At 39.9% G+C, this 22,718-nt stretch overlaps 1 protein-coding gene across 2 annotated transcripts in view; it reads right to left on the reverse strand.

The window, feature by feature from the left end:
* DIP2B (disco interacting protein 2 homolog B) overlaps nucleotides 1–22,718 on the reverse strand; it is a 188,940-nt gene that overhangs the window by 15,431 nt on the left and 150,791 nt on the right. For both annotated transcript variants that reach the window (XM_063428160.1, XM_063428156.1), the window contains exons 14-28: nucleotides 21,475–21,539; nucleotides 21,067–21,160; nucleotides 19,490–19,609; nucleotides 18,095–18,209; nucleotides 17,660–17,799; nucleotides 17,128–17,264; nucleotides 16,337–16,417; nucleotides 13,797–13,924; nucleotides 13,297–13,411; nucleotides 12,666–12,867; nucleotides 10,335–10,444; nucleotides 7,733–7,813; nucleotides 3,969–4,092; nucleotides 2,842–2,963; nucleotides 1,862–1,973 (exon numbers count right to left, since the gene is read on the reverse strand). In XM_063428160.1, coding sequence (XP_063284230.1) covers nucleotides 1,862–1,973; nucleotides 2,842–2,963; nucleotides 3,969–4,092; nucleotides 7,733–7,813; nucleotides 10,335–10,444; nucleotides 12,666–12,867; nucleotides 13,297–13,411; nucleotides 13,797–13,924; nucleotides 16,337–16,417; nucleotides 17,128–17,264; nucleotides 17,660–17,799; nucleotides 18,095–18,209; nucleotides 19,490–19,609; nucleotides 21,067–21,160; nucleotides 21,475–21,539 — 1,746 coding nt within the window. The remainder of the gene's footprint in view (nucleotides 1–1,861; nucleotides 1,974–2,841; nucleotides 2,964–3,968; nucleotides 4,093–7,732; nucleotides 7,814–10,334; nucleotides 10,445–12,665; nucleotides 12,868–13,296; nucleotides 13,412–13,796; nucleotides 13,925–16,336; nucleotides 16,418–17,127; nucleotides 17,265–17,659; nucleotides 17,800–18,094; nucleotides 18,210–19,489; nucleotides 19,610–21,066; nucleotides 21,161–21,474; nucleotides 21,540–22,718) is intronic.

The raw sequence follows: 22,718 nt of genomic DNA on the forward strand, positions 1-22,718 counted from the left end.
ATAGAGAAACAATGCAGTGAGATAAGGTAGTAGATTTTAGCAGAAAGGAAGTAGATATTTATCATTAAAGGACACTATAGTCATCAAAACATCTTTCACTTGGGGGCGGGGCCGGACCGCCAAGCTGGACGGTTGCAGGCAAGCAGAGCTCCTGCACCACAACAATATAAACGACCAAAAACCATGCCTTTAAAATGAACAACAGACCGAAAGCAACAAAGCCAAACGCAGAGGGACGGCTGGATCCAGGGAGAGGCTGGCTCCACGAGCTACAGTCCCCTGGAGGAGAAATTGTCGCTAAACTACCTGAGGCCTTCTCCGGCGGTGAGTGGGGCGGACGGCCGCTGCCCCACTATCCTGCAATACAGCACGCAACCTGAGGCACTAATCCAGGCGGATCCGGCCCTGTCCCCCCCCACGGACCGGGGGGGTGATCCCGGTCCCCACCTCAAGGCCTTGACGGGGACGCCGCGGCTGAAGCTGTGGAGTCAGACCGCGAGATCCAACATGGCGGGCGCCATGTGCGCAGGGGACGAAGAGGGGACCGGCACCCAGCATTAATACCCATGGCTGACAATGCGGTTCCTACCTTTGGACCTGGCAAAGCAGAGAAGCAAGACCATTGTCACCTCCACCCGCAGCTGTTTGAACCAACGACAATTGCAGAGGCATAGGGAGGAAGGAGGTAACCCGCGCACCGACCATTGCTACTTGAATGGACTGAGCCTGTCACTGGCGCGGAGACAGACCAACCACACACCCAGTTTGCAACAAAGCCACCCAAGAATCGACAGCACGTTATGGCGCTACAAAAGTGGCCTGTGACCTGATACCTGTTCCAGAGGACACTCGACACATGTCACACAGATCGAGCAGAGCAGGTGTTGATTACCAGCATGTATGTATGTGAGGACTCAGGACCGCCAAGAAGACGGCTCCCCGCGGGGGCGGCATGGGGGTCCCGGACGGCCGGGGTGGTAACAGCATTTAAGCGATCAACCGGACTCTAGCCTGTCTATAACTAAAGCATACTTATTGTTTAAACGTACAGCTTTAGCTTGCTTTTATAATATATGTCAGGTACCAGCAATATTCAGAGCATTTAAAATATAGTCAACGCATAGACCCAACTTGAATATACCATATAGCTACTGGTAAAATCGAATGTTTAAACTTGTTACTAATATAAAATGTGCTTGTCCATCTTGTGCCCCGCATGTTGAGCGTGGGAATTGCTGGAGGATTGCTCTTGGGGCACTTCTAGACTGCCTGTACACATATGCACAAGAAAAATAAAGAATAAAAAAAAAAAAAAAACATATTTCACTTAATGATGCAGTTTTGGAGTATAGATCACGTCCTTGCGTCTCACTGCTTAATTCTCTTCCATTTAGGAGTTAAATAACTTTGTTTATGCACCCTAGTCACACCTCTCTGCATGTGACTCACACAGCTTTCCTAAACACTTCCTGTAAAGAGTCATCTAATGTTTACACTTCCTTTATTACAAATCCTGTTTAATTGAGATTTTCTTATCTCTTGTACGGTTAATAGCTGCTAGACTTTGCAGGAGCCTCGTGTGTAATTAAAGTTCAATTTGCAGAGCAGGAAATAACCTCTGATTGAAAACACAACCATTTTGTTTTCATGCAGGCTTGCCAGTCACAGCCAGGGGAGGAGTGTCTGCTGCTGCAGAATCAGAAACAAAAGTAATTCAGCTGATGGTAGAGAATTGAGCAGTGAAACTTCATAGGCATGATCTATACACCAACACTTCATTAAGCTAAAGTTGTTTTGGTGAATATAGTGTCCTTTTAGTAAGCACGCCTGTATAAACAGTGTAACTGGGATCAGTATTTACCGGTGTCAATGATTGTTGGCCACGTTTTCACATCCACAGCTGCAGCTGCTTCTTTGGACTTCAGCAATCTCAGTAAAGTTTGCGTTGTGAGGATGCAGGAAGCTTTACTAACCTAAAATAAGAGGGATCTTGGTCACAGCAATTCCAGGGATGAGGGCTCACAGCTATTCAGTAAACACTTTGTTCACTCAGCAAGACCTTTGTGAGACTAGGATCATTTATTTATAAACAAAACAGATTTCTGCTCACAGGTAGTGTGCCCTATTCCTTTTGAATTAGTTTATCTAAAATGTACAGTGCTGAGGAATATGTTATAAATGCCAGTAATAACAATGATGCTTTGAACAATCTACAGGGCTCATCTGAATTGGTTAAAAAAAAATCCAATTAATATAATGGAGGGCATTCAACACTAAACATATATGGATTATAATATAAACATGTGCTCACTGTAAATACTCTAGTTCCCTTTAGAGTTAAATCAATACACTGAAATTAATACCATCAGGAGAACACTACATAAAAGACGAATATTCTTTATTAGAAAATCCATAAATTTACTCCAAAGCAGAATGTATTCATAGAAAGCATATCACGTTAGCAAATTTTAAAAAACAGGTAATCACCATACCTATCACTGTTATAGGTTTAAACAGAACATAGAAACAAATAATAACAAAAACACACAATTAAATAGGATTACATACCGGGTAATGGACACACAATCGTACAATGCTAGGATTAAAGATCCCGATACCAAAATAACATCAATATCCTCCAACGTTTCGGCCAAAATGCCTTTCTCAAAGGAGGATAACAAAACCAAATTTTATGTATGTGCGAGGAATTAATAATTTTTCTTTATTATAAACAGAGATTAATCATTTGTACTGTGTACCCCAGTCCTGACTTGGGAACCATGGCTCATTATCTCCAGTTCCCCAGTGACTAAATAGTTGCGCCATTCCCCATTTACTTACATCTACAATCATTCGCACTGTGGGTAAAGTGGCGGAGAGGTTTTGTGCATGAGGAGGTCGGACCGTTACTGGAATGCAGCCAGCATACAGACAGCCATAGAATGCTGCAATCAGCTCAATTCCTGTAAAACACAAAAATGTGAATAATTATAAAGGAATACATGCACTGCATCTTCCTCTACGTCATGAAACAAAGCGAGTGGCTGGACTATTTCCTTTATTGCTGCAGGAACACCCAGTTGCGTAGCTAGTTAAAAGAAGCTGTGCTGTGACTCATGCAGCCTTGAGCAAATAGCTTCATTCACTGCCTTTATGAATTAAGGGATTTATTCCCAGTAACCAGGTGTACACAACCTGTGCAAACCGAGCTGCAGTACAATTGATTGACAAAAAAAAAAAGCCACAAAAGAAAAAAATAATGAAAGTGATTCTGTGTAACAAATCTGTATTCCTTACTCTATATTTCATTTTGGCTCTCCCCTCCCTTGCACATCCTCCCCCCAGCATTGAAAGGGTTAAAAAAAAAAAAAACAACTTGGTGTACTCACTCGGTGGAGGGGTGGAGTGGGGTAATGCACATGCTCTGCAAGCGTATTAGGCCATCCCCATAGGAAAGCATTGGGGATGTAATGGACGCTGGATGTCTTCATGCAGAGCATAGCCACCAGGAAGTACCTCTAGTTGATGTCTAACAGCCACTAGAGGTAGTCTTAGAACTGCAATGTAATTATTGAAGTTTATCAAAAACTGCAATGATTTACATTGCAGGACTAAGTGGGACTGGGACACTGCAACCAGACCACTTAAATGAGATGAAGTGTTCTGGGTGCCTATAGTGTCCCTTTAGGCATTCACTTCTTGCTTCTATAGCCACATAAAAACTGTTGTATTGTGCCCATTTTAAATGATGCCAATTGCCCATGGGCTGCATTGGGGATGTACAGTTTACCGAAACTTGGCTGCCGGCATACAATATATTGTTTAGCATTTATAACATATAATCAATGTAACACATTTATAGAGGGCAAATATGAGCCTCATGTGCCCCTTCAGTTCAGTTTCACTTGAACCAAGGGAGAGGGACACTCTAAATCAGGGTACAAACTTGACATTTTTCTCTTGCTTACCAGGAGGATAAAGAAGCACCACGTTATCTCCAGCATTGAGATGGCCTTTATCATACAAAGCACCTGCTATCCTCTCGGCTCTTTTGTGCAGTTGCAAACAAGAGGCATTGCAAACGGCTGTGCCCTAGAGTCAATTGAAAAAACTAATAAATAAACATGGATATCTTTCAGTCTTTGTTTTTTTTTTTATATCATGGCTTACATAGGAATCAGTTACAGCTTTAAAAAAAAAAAATAGTACTAATTTAATACAATGTAACTCTCAATTCAGAAGTTCATCACTGCTTTGGTTATATTTCCTTGATTAAAGTGTAAAAATTATTTTGCAAAACATGCTGTGCAGAAGGTGTGCTCAAGATATGTGATGCCACTTAGAAGTTGTCATATAAGAAATGCAAGTACCCCTTTGGTAATTTTTTAAATGTAATTTTTCTGTTTGTGACAGATACTCATTCAGCACTAGTGTTATTCTAGATGATCTCAATTTTGAATTCACAAAATAGAAGGAAATTAAGTTAAATCCCCTATGCCATTAAGAGGCACAGGAGGTAAACTACACATGTAAATAAAATGTTATTTATACATTTAATGCCGCCAGTTTGTCTAGAACAACATAGTGATAAAACATTGTATGAGGGGGCGGGGCCTGACCGCCGAGCGGAGTGGACGCAGGCAGCAAGAGCTCCTGCAATTGCCGGCGATCTAAGCTCGAATACCCGCACAAAAAGCTCTGAAACTGGTCACCCAAGGGCTGGCACACAGTGAAGCAAACTGAGACCTCGGCAACGATGCCACACTTGTGGATGCCTCGCTCGAAATCGCCCGGCGGCACTTTGAGGCCTGCGCCCACGCCAGGCGCTGGAGGGACGGCCGCTCTCCCGACGCCTACCTACTCGACTCACCTCAGTACGGGCCCACGTTCCCCCCCCTATGGACCGGTGGGGGTTATCCCGGTCCGCACCGAGCCAGCACTTGAATCGCCATACCCGCCTGCATTACCAGATCACCTCGATGGCAAGATGGCGTTGGATGGCAGTGCGAGCAGACAGCTACCCTCTCGGCCTCTATCCGAGCGCCTGGACGCCATATTCCGGCGCTTCTGGGAAAAGCTGGAACAGAAGGCCTCTCAAATGCCCCGCACAGAAGCAACAGAGACCAGGGGTCACAGAAAGAGACAAGGCCCCACCACGGGCGAAGCGAAACGCCAAACGCTTGTTTACTGCACCAAAAGCCTGTCCAGGCCGAAGGTCGTGAGGGAACCCCCTCCACGTCATCGGCCACCTCACCGGAGGGCCGCACGCCGCAGGCGGCGGAAGAACAACAGGCCCCTCCGAGACGCCCACAAAGGGAGAGACCCGGCCTCAAGGAGAAACCGAGTCAGTGGTCCAAGGATGCTGACCACGAACAAGGCCTGGAGACAGGGTGGAGCCAGACGCTGCAGACGACCCCGACTCACTCGCCAAGACTACCAGGGGCTTACACCCAAGATGCCCAGCAGAGGGATAGGCTGATAGGGAAGCTTGCCTGAACCCTCCACCACACACACCTGGCGGACCGACCGGCAAAGGCAGACCACCCCCTACTATCTAACCGAGGGCCCTAAAGGCCTGGCTGCTCACTCATATGGACTGCAGATCTAACTGGACTGTATCATGCTCTAATGGACTCAGTATGGTAACTACCGTGTAACTCACCAAATTAACCCGGCTGACACAGTATGCATGGGGTCTCCTGGGGTGTCTATTCCCACTCTATTATTACCATACGGTCATAATCTTAAGTGCTTTACCTACCAAACACTGAATGGACGTAGTTCTGCTGGCTAGCAAGCACCATTTTATGGTTCTCCTGTAATGTCATGCCTGGCGCTCTTTGTTTTAGCAACGCACAACTCTAGCATGTAACTATAACCTGACCTACTTTTCATATTGTTTTGCTTTATATGCTTGATGTAGCCTGGCTTGTTACTTTAATAGTTTCCAAAAGTCAGTACACCACTCTATGTACACACCTGCAAGGGAAATTATTATTTCTTTTTCTTTTATTTGAAAAACCACAGTTAGATCATAATGTGGATACTCTCAGTCCAGTAACTGACAAGCCCTGTAACTTAATATAGCCGTAGATAAACCCCTGCTACTTGTCTTAGCTTACAGTTCATAAGCAAAACTTGTAAAGGATCAGTCTGATTTCTGCTGACTAGAAACGCTTAAAGGGGAAAAAAAATCGACAAAAAGCGCTAACACATAGCCCTAGTAATTCACGAGGACACACACTGACCCTAACGCCATCACTCGTTATGACATTTCAGTATGTCCTGTTACACTCTCTGTTATGTTTATATGTTATATTTTTCGTTTCATGATGTGCCACACACACAGAGTAGCCTCTCACCCTACCCAGCCCTCAACCTAAATAGCATACTTACGCTCCCTATTACAATACAAAGCAGTTGCTCATGTTTATAGTATGTTTTCGTTAACCGACAAAAAATAAAAATTAGGCATTGCTATTCAGGAAATGTAATTCGTCATTGTTAGTGATGTATTAACCCTATACTGTATACCACTCGTGCATTTCCCTCTCTTTATTTTGTACCCCATTGCATATGCCTAAATAAAAGAAAGATTGACAAAAAAAAAGAAAGGTTAACAAGCAACACACTTCCCTACTGGGTGGCCTGCCATTCGGTAGTTCATTCGTATAGGGTACATGAAAATGCTGATAAATCAATATGACCTGATATGTGTAATTGAAAGAGAACAAGTTCAACCTGCGTGACCCCACTTATGTATCTCAATAAATTTTAATAATAAAAAAAAAAAAAAAAAAAAAAAAAAAAAAAAAAAAACATTGTATGATCTTTCGAGGGACATTCAGTGGCTTTGGTGTATAGATCATAGCCCTGCAGATTCACTGCACAATTCTCTGCCACAGAAATTATTAAAGCACTTTGTTTACGCAGACCTAGCCACACCAACCATATCACTAGTGATTGGAAGCAATTTAAATTAACTTATTACTTCAACAGAGAAGACTAATATGTAAGGAAAAGAATACAGGCTTAAGAGTTATTAAAACCATTTTGAGAAGTGGGAACTTTCTGGCATAATATGTCCTACTGGGCACTTTCGGGAAGGTCACCCCTCAATGTTTAGTAAAACCTAAAAGAGGGCTTCCAGTGCAGCTCTTCCGTCTCCTCACCCCTCCCCACGCCCACTTCACTGAGCCACGTGTGCGTCCAATCACAGGCTTCTCGACCATTTTGCCGGCTTAGAGTGCATGAGTGTGCTCTGTGCCGGTGTGTTGAGGGAGGATGAGTGATTGAGTGGGGAGGAGGGATTAAAAGAAACAAAACAAAAAACAATGAGCACGGAAATGGGGAGCGCAGAGAGATGGAGGGGAAAGCTAGCTTCCCGCACTCTACCTGCAAGGGGAAGATTTTCACATTTGTTGTCAGGACACGCTGACAGCAGACGCAATTTGTGCACAACAGAATTTGCATAAGATTGCCTAGAGTTCTGGGCTGCCTATGTCATGTGTGCACACAATCAAAAATATATTCCCAGCACACAACTAAAAATATATCTGGATGTGCAATGTTTCAAGGAACCCTTTCATATAATCTTTACATCCATAATATACACATATCTACAAACAAACCAGAAAAGGACAATTCTACCATCAACATTGAAATTATTTCTTAACAGCATTAACATGAAAAACTAAACACAATAAATGGAAACAATGGACAATTAGGGTACCTTGGCATTTAGAAGAATAAACAGCACGTGATCAGGAGTTGTTTGAGCTCGCCATTGTAATATCTCCGAAAGGAATTGGTGCTATAAACATATAGAAAGCATGTTATTAAAAATGTAATAAGAAAAGGGCAAACAAACCGACCCATGGGAGAAACTGAATTGATATGTCATGCATTTACTCTGTGAATAACTTCAGATCAGAATGGTGTGAAAAAGGCATAGAACCATAAAATTCCAAGTACAATATAAGCCTTAAGTTGACATCTTTTCCCACATAGACTGAGTAAAGTTCTGTGTGTGTTTGTACAACACCTGCTATCTTCTCTAATTATATGCAAACACAAAGTATTCTAGGATGTCAGATGATGGACATCAGGTAAATATTTTATTTTTCTTTAATCTGCATATTTAACATTTGCTAGCCTTTTGGTCAGTACAATGTATAGATTAAATTATTTGTAGATTTAAAAAAACGACCACTTCATTAGAGATTCATAAATATATAACATGAAGTGGCCTTTTTTTTTTTTTAATCTACAAATAATTTAATCTATACATTGTACTGACCAAAAGGCTAGCAAATGTTAAGTGTGTGTGTGTGTGTGTGTGTGTGTGTGTGTATATATATATATATATATATTATATGTAGGAAATAAATGGAGCACTCCTTGTGGATTTTTTCCAAAATGTATTAAAGTGTACAATCAACGTTTCGACCCTCCTGGGTCTTTATCAATGAGGGTCGAAACGTTGATTGTACACTTTGAAAAAATCCAGGAGTGCTCCATTTATTTCCTATTTACATATGCGCTGGAGGCACCCGGGTTGTTTCTGTTCAATGACCTGTCGTGACCTTTTGTGTGTATATATATATACATACATACACACACAATTTATTTTTCTTACAAACAACTGGACTGTAGGGGAATATTTTTGAGTTGCCATTTTTCTGTTTCCTATTACCTCTCAAGCATGCACTGTGCACTGCTAAAGAGTCATCACTGGGACTCCTCATTTCCCTGGCTTTCAGAGAACACGAGAAGGAGCAAAAAAAAAAAAAAAAAAAAAAAAAAGACACCTATATCACAACACTAGGAAAGGTGGGGGTAATGCATACATCCCTTCTCATGCTAGAAAACCATTTAATCGGTTTTCACTATCACTGTCAATAGTCTTATGTTAAAAAAATGCAGACCCAGAGAAGTTTTGCCTCACTGTGATTTCTGGTTAATTTACTGACAGATGTACAGGTCTAGTGGTTGCAAAGCACATACAACATCTTCAAGTATTATTTAAAAAAAAAAAAAAAAAAGGAATCCTAATAAATTAAGGTATATTAAAGGGAAACATTTATAAGATTTATCATGTATCTGATCTGCTTTAAGTTTAAGAATGTGCATACATTATGTCTACTGGAAAGTTTGTCTTTTGAGAACCTGGGGAAACACACAACAATCATTATACACAGATTCTTATATATTAAAAAGAGGCTGAGAACAACAACAACGATATTTATAAAATACATAGAGCTGAGTGCAATATAGAGATAACCATACCACAAACAGTGCTAAGAAAAAAATGAGATATAATAGAGCTGGATACAAATATACCCATACAATACACAGAGCTCTGTAGACTACAGAAATACCCACACAAAAGGTAGAGCAGGGTTAATACAGAACAATAACACACAGAGCTGGGCACAATAAGGAGATAACGTTCTCGTACAGCCTGGATCACTGTGATGGATTACACAGAGATCCCCACACAGTACATGTCTCTGTAATACTGTTTAGCTCTCTCGCTTTATATTTATTTCTAGCCCTGTCTTAGTTCTCCCTTACATGATCTTCTCTTCAGTTCTGCCCCTGCTGTGATAACTTTAGCTTTCTATTAAATATTGCTGCTGTTATGAAACATGTTGGCTACTCCATTAGCTCTCAGTACACAGTGTACACAGGGTAAAAGCACCAAGATACTGATAGAATACAACCATTTCAGCTACTTCTGACTCACTATTAGCTCTCAGCACACCGTGTACACAGGGTAAAAACAGCAGGATACTGATAGAGTCCTTGTTACCTTTGCAGTTGGCAAAATAATTAATATACAGTAGTAACATGGACCCAAGAAGTAGCCGACATGGTTAACAGGATCAACAATCATTACAAATTAAAAAAAAAAAAAGTCCTCAGAGTCACAGCCCCAGTCCTGCAGTTTGAAGCTTCAAAACTTTTCAACTAGCCACAGCATAAATGTCCCAGGTCTCAGCTGTAGAGTGACTGAGTACTTTAAAGAAGATGGTGGGTATGTGCAGTAGGCGTTATTAAAACTATTAGTGACAGGCAGCACAATGCTCTGTGTCAGAAATATCCCCCCTGCCCTTGACACCACTGGGCTTCCCTGACTTTATATATACTAATTAGATCTTTGAGTAAATTCCCTTGCTTAATCAGCCCTCAGGCAGTCATGGGGCTATTGGGGGAGTGAAAAAGATAATATGAATTTTAACTGGGGAAGCAGATTACCTTTTTCGTTCTATCCATTGACTATGGTTTGTGTTATCAAATTCATTCTAATATGCATTTGCTAATCCATTTACCTTTTTCACTAGATCGTTTTCTTCTATCTGTCCCAAATCTCTGCCTGATGCCTGAGCAATCCTCTTTCCGGCAACCAGGTTACCAACCATAACAGATGCTGGTCCAACTCCTACGTAAAGAGTACAGATACATTTTATTTAGCGATAAGATATTCAGTGAAATTTTACAGAGAAGTACATGATAATAACTTTACAGACTAACATACACTGCCAGATACATTTCCCCCACAAGCTGTGTTGGAAATTAAGTGAATTAAGCATCTGCCATGTCAAAGCTGCTTAAAAGTGATTTAATAGTGTTAGCAAACCTAAGTAAAAATACAGAAGAGGGTGCATTCATTAATGAGTTAAGATGGTGGAGAGTTCCACGCACTCAATATTCATGATGGGGGAAGGTAACAACAGCTCTATAACTCCTTTCAGAATTCGAAGTCCCTGCTGATCTAGTAGGAATGGGACAGCTATACTCCAGACAAAAGTTTTAATTTTTGCATTTTCTAGCAGGAATTTGTGGTTCTTCCACTACTGTGTGGAATCCAGCAGAAAGCAGAAGAGGTGGATAGAGAGATAAACTTTCCCACTGTACTGATAACCCCACCATAAAATAGAAGAGACCTGAAGCTTCCATTCAAAAAATGTGATTACTGCTCACTGTGTGTTAAATTGGCCAAACCATTGCAGAAGGAATTAGAAAATGTCACAAGTGTTTAAAGGAGGGTTAATGCACTTAAATGGTTTTCTCAATGGGAAACCCTCCCTGCTTTCTTTGTTATTGAGATCGCACATACACCAATCAACCAATAACATTAAAACCACCTGCCTAATATCACGTAGATCCCCCTTGTGCTGCCAAACAGCTCCGACGCATCAAGGCACGGACTCCACATGACCTCAGAATGTGTCTTTAGGCATCTTGCACCAAGACATTAGCAGCAGATCCTTTAAGTCCTGCAAGTTGCGAGATGTGGCCTCCACATTTCTGATTTGTTGTTTCAGCACATTCCACAGATTCTTGGTTGGATTGAGGGAACACCTTGGCATCTTTGTCATGTTCCTCAAACCACTCCTGAACAATGTTTGCTGTGTGGCAGGGTGCATTATTATGCTGAGAGAGTCCACCGTCATCAAGGAACACAATTGCCTTGAAAGGATGCACATGGAGTGCAACAATCTCTAGGTAGGTGCTACGTGTCAAAGTAATATCCACATAAATACTAGGACATAAGGTTTCTCAGCGGGAACATAGCACAGAGCATAAAATCTCTCAGCCGGTCTGCCTTCTTCTCATAGTGCATCCTGCGGCCATCTTTTACACAGGTGAAAAACGCACTCGCACCCAACCATCCACCTAATCTGAAAGAAAACGTGATTCATGAGACCAGGCGATCCTGAACAATAGCTCCATGGTCCAGTTCTGTCGCTCATGTCCCATTAAAGGCGCTTTCGGTGGTTATTATGGGCACTCTGACCAGTCTACACGCTATCCCATATGATGAACTGTGTGTTCTGACACTTTTCTATCATGGCCAGCTTTAAATTTTTCAGCAATTTGAGCTACAGTAGCTCTTCTATGTGATCGAACCAGACGGGATAGCTTTGCTCCCCTTGTGACCCTGATGTTCTTCTTTGCACCACCTTTGGTATGTAATAACCACTGCATACTGGGAACACCACACAAGACTTTGGAGATGCTGTGACCCAGTCGTGTAGCCATCACTAATTGGCCCTTGTCAAAGTTACTCAGGTCTTTTCACTTACTCATTATTAGTGCTTCCAACACATAACATTCGAGAACTAACTGTTCACTTACTTCCTAATATATACCAGAGAGGTGTCATAGTAAAGATATCAATGTTATTCACTTCACCCATCAGTGGTTTTAATGTTGTGGCTGATCAGTTTTTTATTGTTTAGTTGTTGGTTCTCTTTATTTTATTCATTTACGGTTTTCATTATTTGTTCCTACGAGCATGTCTCTTCCATGTGTTGAGTGCATACAAGGCTTCACTTGTAGGGATGGAGCAGTCTTATATGGAAGCTTATCAAGTGCAGTTGCAACAATATAATTAGTTATTCACTTCACCTGTCAGTGGTTTTAATGTTGTGACTGAGTAGTGTGTAAGCACTCAAGCCAAAAAAGTTACCTGAAAAGACTGGGGTTAAACCAAAGTAAAATTGTGATTTAAGTATCGTTTATGATAAAGTAAATGTTATGCTACTGGTTAAGTTAAATGTTGCAAACTCTGGTACAGAAATTTTTCATAGAACCTAAACCAAATATTTATTTATTTCATCCTGAAATTTGAAATGTAGGGGCAATCTAACATTTACCTGGCTGTTTCTGCCTTGGCTTTGGCAGGTTAGTGACACATGTGTGCGGACACATGAGAATGTTACACGGGTGTAAGTTGCCTTCCAGGAACTGCTGCTTCGTCTGAGACAAGTGGATTCCTCCCAGTGGAGTTTTTGGCAAAGTATTGGCGGGTACCAGGGCAAGACAGTAAACACCCACCTGGTGAATACTATCAATGGCCTAAATCAATAGAAAAGACAGCATGGTTTCATATGAAAAAAATGAAAGAAATTAATATTTAACCGAAAACTTGGATAAAGCAATACAAATTACAACGTTACACCATATGAACTAACAATGAGTGGAAAATAGAAGATATTATAGATCGACGTTTTTTGTTTACTTCTCTTTGCAAGTAATGTATGTTCAGCATCTTCACGCTCTTCATGGAGGCGGTGAGCATTCCCCATGAAGATGCATTTATTCAACGTAGCTCTATGAAGAGATGCCGATTAGTGCAGCGCAACATTTTGTTGCGTATGCTCAATAGCCTCCCAATGTTTAAATAAACATTACAGTGGTGTCCCTTTTTCCATAAAAAATAAATATATCACTACTCGGCATTATAACCGGGTCCCAATCCTATAACGATTCATATTACAGATGTACCTGCAGCACACGACTCATCCACTGGAATGAATCTTCCTCTGAAGCATCAGGTCTCTGTTCTGCGACCACAACAATCCGTTCATCATAGAACACAGTGATGGAAAAGACGGCAATCCTAAAATTAAAATACATTAAATTGCATGCAGACACAGATTGTTCAAAAGCAATGCTGTGTCATATTGATTGACAAAGAAATATTCTTCACTTATACAAGAAGGCATAAGACAAAGACTTTGAAAAGAACATGAGTTATGTTTTCAGCTTTGCTGTTTTTCTTGACAAAATATATCTTAGACTGGTCGATGCTTGCTAACTATGAATGCATAAGTGACATAAGCTACTCACTGGCACACTGGACATTTATGTCCCTAAAGCTGATGGAAAAAAAGACATTAAACGAAGAAAATAATAATAGTAAATTCAAATAATATATCACTTGGTGCAAACTGAAAAAGAAAGAATACAGACTTATCAAAAACAAGTAATTTATGGTGACTTACCTTCCTCTGTACAAGGTTTTAAAAGATTCTACAGCCAATGCTGTTGCCACAATATCATCTGCATTATGCCTCCTTCCACTCACGACCAGTGTACCATCCATTTTTCCAACCACAAAAACTAAACTTCCCTATAAGAAAAATATTATTATTGTAAAATCTTATACATTCAGCTGAGCATAAAACCAAGCAAAAAAGAAAATATTACTACAGGTAGGTAAAGGGAAAACCATAGTGCCAGAAAAACAAACTAATATTCCTGGCACTATAGCTCCCCCCTCTGGTGCAAAAGGTGTTAATAACCCCTTCTTTCACTTACCTGGGTCCAGCGCCGATGGTGCCGACGTCAGTCAGCAGTGGGAGACATAATGAGCATGCATGACAATAACTGCACTCGAGTTAGGATTTCCCCATAGAAAAAGCATTATTCAATGCTTTCCTATGGAGATTCCGGTGACGCTGGAAGTCCTCATGCATTGCGTGAGGACGTCCAGGGTTGCTTAGCCGACCAAAAGTCGCCTATCCACCCGCAAGTCCCTCTAGTGGCTGCCTGGTAGACAGCCACTAGAGGAGGAGTTAACCCTAGCAGGTAATTATTGCACTTTATAAAAACTGTAATTACATGCTCATAGTTAAGGGTGATGGGAGTTTGCACCCAGATCACTTCAATAAGCTGAAATGGTCTGGGTGCCTACAGTGTCCGTTTAAGATTATATTTAAGGTGTATATGTCGTGTAAAAATGGTGTATGTTCTGTGGCGGGGCCTGGACATCATGGCAGCTGGACGTGCCTTGTGTGAGCTCCGAGCTCAATCATCTCACTAAGCCTGATAACCCGCACAACAGCCAGCCAGGACTGCCACAAAAGCCTGTAATCAGGAAATAACTACCTCAGGAGCCAGCCGAGGTGCCCCGGGTCTGCCGCCCGCGGGTTCACGGAGCGTATGTCGAGGGTGCCGGGAGTGAGGCCTAGTAGTATCGCCGGATGGGTGAGGCAGCCGATACCCTGCTCTGTGCGACCTAGTGCCCTCCCAAGTCTGCCCCCCCCCCCCCCCACCACCACAGCAAATCAAGCAAATCAAATCGACACCTAGTCCTCGCTGTATACCAATCGCTCCCAAGCTACTGCGACACTCCAAAATGGCGGATGAACACCAAACTCCACACAGCACCATCCTAAACATTTTTCAGCGGCTGGATGGCATCTTCCAAGCCTGTCATGGTTGATTATATATTTCCTACCTGTTCTATGTTACATTTTGTATTTATTGTGTATTAATATTGTTTTTGTATTTTATTGTATCCTAATGTAACAATGCAATGTTTTGTGGACCCAGGACATACTTGAAAACGAGAAAATCTCAATGTATACTTCCTGGTAAAATATTTTATAAATAAATAAAATAAATAATATATTGAGGTAGCTAAATTACAGGAACAGTGCTTGCAGGCATCTTGATGCCACCTCCAGGACTCATAGGATATCAATGCTGTCCATTTGAATAGATAAAGAAGAGATGATGGTGGTTTGGATGCTTGGAGAGTCTTTTTTTGTCAAACGGTCTAAAAAAAGTTCAACAACAAATATAGGGACAGCACCCAAAGGCTCTACGAAACCATGATCCATAACCAACTACAATAGGCTACAGAGTTATGGTGCTTAAAGCGTATCTTTAAAACAATTCAGCAAGACTTAATTTGAGAGTTTAGTATGCTGAGGTCCACTGGCACAAAAGAACATTCAAAATCAATTAAAAATACATTGACCATCCTGCTGAATAGCTGAAGTCATTAGCCCAAATTCTGTAAAGGTGAAAGTGAATTTGCCAAGTGCGTTCATCCAAGAAGGCACTTGGTGCATTTTAACTTGAGGGTTATTTAATTAAAACTGTAGATGCGACAGAGATTGATTTAACATAATTGCAAGATTGGCTTTTAAATAAAAAATTAAGTTAGCAACAGAGAGCTCAAGAACTTCTTCATGTTCAGTATCACAATACTGTAAATGCTTAGCAGAATCTCTGCACATTTTATTTAATTCATACAGGTTGAACCTTAAATCTTTATGCATTTTTTTTTATGTATTTTTATTCTTCACATTATTACAAGCTAGATTGCTACTATTTTATTTTTATTTTCTTTGTTGAAAACAAATACATCTGGAATTAAGGTTTTCCTTAAATGTTAAATACTACACATTTACAGTACATCCATTTTTTTATTTTTTTAAGCAACTACCTTTATTCTAAAATTAAAAAAAAAAAGACTATGTTTTACAGTTATTATGATAATTTGGTGACATGTGTGTGTAAGTAAGTTGAACTGTCCCATAGCATATAAAATTATCTCTGCCTAATTTTTGGCAATATGTTTACATAAAATACTTATGCAACGTTAATTATAACAGGTATATCCAAAATATGAACATTTATTAATGTACTTCTCATTTTAAACATGTTTATCTGTTTTAATACGGAACATTAATAAAAAAAATAGTAATCTTAAGAACAAAAACAAGTATCCATAAAATAATACAGTACTTACAGGCCCCACGAACCCCAATAAACCAGTCCGAATGAAAGGAGTGTCCCCAATAGAAGATCCCGAGGCATTCACCGGTAAAACCTAACAGCAAATTAATGGATTAGAGGTAGACAGAAATTACATGTAAACCTTTACATAAAGTAAGTGCACATAAGATATAAAGCCTTTATTGTAAATGCTCCATAAACATATGTATTTCAAACTACAATCAGTCACTGAGATTTTTTTTTTTTGTATTATTATTAAGACATGTATCCTGTAATCCACACAATATCCTGGAATGTAGCAAATACATTCCCCCTCAAGATATCTTCAGATTAATAAGGGCTTCATGATTCTCTGACATGGGTAATACGATAGAATCTCTGAGAGGGGAAAATATAACTCCGGGATTAGTCTCATTAAATGAAGATGGAATATTAGGACGAATGAGATGAAGGGGGTAATTGGTTTTCCAGAAAAAAACGTTATAGACTGCGTAACCATCATTAAAATAAGGGGCTTCAGCACCATTGACATCCATCTTAATTTTTAACTAATGTTGCACCAACACATGTATTGGTTTATTCACCAGACAGTGAGATTAGGGGATCTAACAATCAGATTGAACAATTTAACAGAGTTGGGAAAATCTCCTATACAGCTAAGATAGAGGCGTTTTCAATCATGGCTAGCTTGGCAACTCCTTGCTGAGCTCTTAAAGACACACAGACTTTACACTTATTTAAAATGAAGCACTCCATTATGCGTACATAAACAATTTACACGTTGGGTTTTCAGAACGTAGTTACCTCAAAAGTATTCTTTGTGACGCCAGTCAGCCCATAGTACATGATGCCGCCTCCTTTACAGGTCACACATATTTCCCCTATCTCATCAGTTTTACAGAGCTGAGGTGAGCCTTCAGGTTTTACTATGCACATTACACCTAAACAATTGTAATTAAAACCCATTAGTAAATTGCTAGGGATGCACATGTGTTATACATTTTAGGTGAGAGATAATTTCTCGTTAATCCAGCAGCAAAAAGGTTTCTCACAGCAGATCTGCTCCACCACCAGGACATCACCAGTACTCATGATCTCCTGGCCAGTAAAATGCTTCTCCTACAAAAAGCATTGCCTGCCACTTTCTGCAGAGTAAAATTAGTACCTTCAAAATAATTCCAGATTTTTCTTGAAATAAAGCACACCAGCAAGCTGAAGTGGGAAGATGCTAATCACACATAAAATAATTATGGTGGCTACCTATGCGAATGTTCATGAATAAACCTATGTATTTGTGCACACTTAAATAATATTGCAATACATCCATGGTACCTACCTCCTGGCATGACATGTCCCACATCTTGCACAGTGAGAGCGGAGTTCTTGTCTTCCGTATTCACCCTGATCACACCATAGCTTAACCCGTTCATAGAGAGGATGGCTCTACCAGGAAGAGGGGCTCCAGGTACGCCAGGCCTTCAAATGAACAAAATGTAAATAACAGGATTTACAGAAAAATAGCAGAACATTAATGTTTTCCCAAATGCCAATATAAAATATCCAAAATGGCAATAAAAAATATACTTAAAAAAAAAAAAAAAATCACTAACTTGTAATAATCATAATAACCATAATACGTGGCCTGAACAATAATTCTGTAAGGAAATAGTTTTAAGTGCAGCCAGTCTCTTGCACTAGTTGGTAGTAGATAGCGAAAACAGGACATTGTATTGCTAAAGGCGTGAAAACCCTTATCTAGAGAATATATTACCTTCGAATCGCTACAGTCATTGCTTCAGGAGATGTGGCACAAGGACAGATTGCTTCAGGTTTAAGCCCGTAATTTTGAAACAAATTCAAGAAAGCATCACATGATGATACAGACCCTGTACAAAGCAAACAAGTTTACTAAACGGCATAGATCAATTTTTAAGATGTAAAGTGTAGCTAAAACTGAAACAGTCAAACAATTTGGCAATCAAAAAGAAATATCTCTGTAAAAGTGGAACATGGATAACTGCTCAAACCTTGACCTACTACATGGAAGTTAAGTGGGAAAGACTACGAAGAAGAGAATCTAACTCTAAAAATGAAAAAAGGTACTACACCCAACATCTACAAAATGTGAGGATAACAAGGCCAGCTTGAGTGAACACATACAATTTAATGTATACACTGTGGCAGGTACTCTACAGCAGATTAAATTGTATCTTTACCTGAAATTTCCCTCATATTTGCATAGTGCTTATGTGTCATACTGCCCCTTAACATTGCTAATGTTGGCATCATTCACCCAATAAAGACCAACGAAGCAACAAGACACTGTTTGGTAGAGGAGAGGGGGATTAGTGGTTTTTGGGTCTTAGTCTGACAGCTATTTTTCCAATGGAAGACAGAGACAAAGTTATGGTTCCACAACATATTCTACCTAGATGTGGTTAATACTATACTACTGCTAGAAATACGCCCTTACATGCATATGTCAGTCTGTACTTAACCTCACATTATAAAAAAAATGGTTTCATAAAGACTATACCAAATTGAATGTCATTTTTATTTAGCATCAGGACCTGTAAGCCCCTATACCACTAAATCAGCAGAAAATTCCATGAGAGTATTCCCTGGGATTGTGTAGCATACAGACAGAACAGCTGTTAGGATGACAAACATGATCATAACCTTAAGGAACAAAATGGAAGGTTGCCCACTAATCACACAGACATGCTGTGACACTCTCAATTTATAAAGTGGTACCGTTGTAAAGATTTCCTATTAACTGTTCTTAGGTGAATGACAGGGAATTAACTAATCACTCTGTTACGATTCAAACATCGCTACGACTGCACAACATGAAAAACACATACCATGGTTATAAAAAAAATAACATTTGCTATTTTTGAATGTTACTTTTTAATGACAAACGGCAGCATATCACAGTCTACAGCTCCCATCATTGTTTGTCAGAGTACAAGGCAAGCAAAAAATGATGCGTGTGTCACGCAGAAACAGTTGAGCGACACAAACCATTTGTGGTCATGCAGCTTCTACAGTTCCTTTATATTTTCCTTCAAACTTTTAGCTTGCAACTTCACTCTTACATTGTGTCTATCATTTTTCATCTTTCACAAAGTATAAAAGAGTACAACCCCCCCCCTGCAAAACTTACATGGATTAGCACCATCTGTTACAATAAGCATTCGCAGTGAGGCCAAACTGATATCCTTTTGTTCCCTGTGTGCGATCATTGCCCAGTGCAGGTCCCGACATTTCACTACAGCAACTCTGGCTGCCAGAGAGGAAGAGACAAAGATGTATTCATGACGCTATCTGTTGACTGTCCTTTTCAAGGCAACGGCTTTTTCTTAGGCAGTTTTGTTATCAAAGAAAGAGCCATTGGAAAAAAAAAAAAATTCCATGACATTAGCATTACTATATTTATACACCCATGTGTTTTGACATTGATTGATTTAAAAAGAAATGTTCAATGATAAACCAAACCAGATTTACTCTGAATTGGCAATGTTTTTTACCTGCAGATAATAATGTAATCCATCACAGATGACAAATGCTTTGTCTGTCTGTAATTCTAAGCTAATAACTTCCATCAATATGCTAAGTCATATTACTTTACTTCCCAACATGATATGATATAGAGTTGTTCCTATTTAAATGCCACTGCTTTTTGTGACTGCAGGATATACACTTGTGATATTTATATCAATGTCTCAAAACCTTTATACCTGATAGCGGTGTCTAAAGGAAACATTGTTTAGTGTGCAACACCTATAAATGCTTGCTCACTAGTAAAACAGATATTAAACAAAAAACAAAAATACAAATCAAAACACATATGTACATTATCCGTGGTTTAGAAATGATTTATATAGTGCAATAATACATATTTAAACTTAAAATTAGAAGCCAATTTCAAACATTTGTGAAAATGGAAATACTGTTTAAGCCTACATCCAGGCTTCAGATCAGGGGTACCAAAAAGGTAGATTCCCAGATAATTTAAAACAACAGCTTCTATGATGCTTTGTCATACTAAAGGCATGCCAAGACTCAAGGGAGTTGTAGCTCTAAAACTTCTGGGGATCTACCTTGTGGGCACTTCCGCTCTTGATTGTCTGAGTACATAGCTACAGGGAGAATGTTATTTTTTAAAGCTAAAATCCCATTCATAATGCCACAGGGACAGAAATTAAACAGAGGGGTAACTTTTTAATACTTATTAAAGAACGGCCCTGTTTGGGATACATTGTTGCCAGTGAGTCCCATAGTCCCCCCAACAGAGAAAAGTGCCTGCTGAGAGAGTAGCAGTGGAGCAAAGAGCTGCTTTACCCACTCACTCATTGTATTAAACTCTGTGAGCCGCTAGCGGTTTAATGAAGATGATATGATTGACAGGTGGAGAGGAGACAAAACATTTTAAGAGCATTATATAAAAACCTATACATTTGCTAGCATTTCTGAGAGCATAATGTAAAGTTGAAATGTAAAACTCTTTATTTTAAGTACAAGTTGTAAGTAATACGTAAGGTACACCTTAACAGGGAAGATAGTCAAACTCATGTAATGTAATTCGGAAAGGAGATGGGGCTCAAATACCTCAGGATAGACTCAAAATCCCAATATAAGCTGCAACGGTTATGGTTCTTGGATTGTCCTTTTAATGCAACCATGACAAACATACGGCACAAAATGCAAATCTTCACTGCCGCACACAACATGGTCTCTTACCTTTATTTACATGAACCCTTTGCACCCACGACAGTGGGCAAGCTTTCATCACAGAGTATGGAACGCTGACTGTGTGCATTTTGTTTACTACATTCTAAAAGAAAAAGAAAGAACAGTAATATTCATTTGTTTCAGAGAAGCACTAACGCGGAACTCCATAACCCTCATTAGGTCTCCGTTCCTGGTTTCTTTGGAAAGGAGTGGAGGGTGATTAGATATTGGAGACATTTATGAGAAATGTTTTAATGCATGGCCTATAGAATGCATTCAACATGTGGCAGTGAGAGAGAGCTAGCTTCACCATTATCCAGTTAGTATTCCTAAACCCTGCTTCAATTGGACTTGAAGGCTTCATCCTGCAGTATTTACATAATAGCTTGCCCTATACAAACTGTGATTTCAGCTTACCGTTAGCATGCCATGCCATAGGCCAGCATCCCTCTTAAAATCTAGGACATTCACAATGGTTTCTCCTAAGAAATGAAGGAAACATTTCAATTATTACAATCACTATCCGATTTCTAAGCAAGACACAAGTGATTATTCTAACAAATAAAGACATTTCCACTCTGACTCCATTAGTCATCTCATTCAATTGGTCAGATGATTATTGCGGACAAGTTATATAATATCTTCATGCCAGATTAGAGCAGTCTAATCCATTCACAAACATCTAATAACTATAGATTCTAGAGTGTGACTTGTATAAATGTGCTTTTCTGAAAGGGTTTTTGCTCACTTATGGGGAACATTCTAAAAGGAGAACAATCAACAGGAACATATTGTTATTTTCTTTAGCAACTGCTCAACTTCTAGTACTTTTACCAGAATGTGCCCTCTTCTTGCCTTATTGTGGGAATATATTAAAGACCTGGCTTTAGAGTGGCAGAGTTAAGGATCCTAGCTGAAATTGGAGGTTGGGATGCTTCCTAATATTTAGTTAAAAGCCTGTGATTTGCCAGTTTCACCAGTTCAGAGCCCACTCGTGCCCTTTGAGAGAGCAAGGGCAGGGGGGAGGAAGAAGGGGAGGATTATTTTAATTGAAACCTATTTAAGTGACAAAAGGGAGATGGGAGGGAGCGCCCACATGGAGGGAGGGGTAAGATTGTACCTTCTGTTGGCAGTGCGCTGACAACAGATGTAATTTATTCACAGAATTGACATTAGGCAGCCAAGAACAGAGTTCTGGCCGGCCAATGTTACATGTGTTGGGGTGCAACTAGCCCCCAGCACACAAGTAACAAAAACTCACTATGTGCAGTGAATCAAGCTAAAACACTGCACATTCAGACTCGTACCACCATGACCACTTTAAATCACTGAAGTGGTTGGAATAACTCTTTAAGTTAAAAGTTTCAGACAATATGCTCATGGACGAGCTCATGGACATAGTCCAGCACTGTGTCAAACTGGTGTGGTCGCAATGGAAGGGTTATCCAATTTAATGGAGTCATTAGGTTATGTTTACTACAACCAGAGGTTATTCATTCTAATTTTCACTGTAAGTCGCCAACCACCTTTTATTTTTGTTTTTCATTTTTCATTGTTGGACATTTGGGAGCATGTTTAAAATAATGAGTTGTTATGCATTTCAGCTTGCTTGGTTTGCAAGGCTAAAATTCTATGGCTCCTGATCTATTTTGCCACTTTCT

This window comes from Pelobates fuscus, chromosome 1 (assembly GCF_036172605.1).
Source record: "Pelobates fuscus isolate aPelFus1 chromosome 1, aPelFus1.pri, whole genome shotgun sequence".
Classification (NCBI taxonomy): Eukaryota; Metazoa; Chordata; class Amphibia; order Anura; family Pelobatidae; genus Pelobates; species Pelobates fuscus.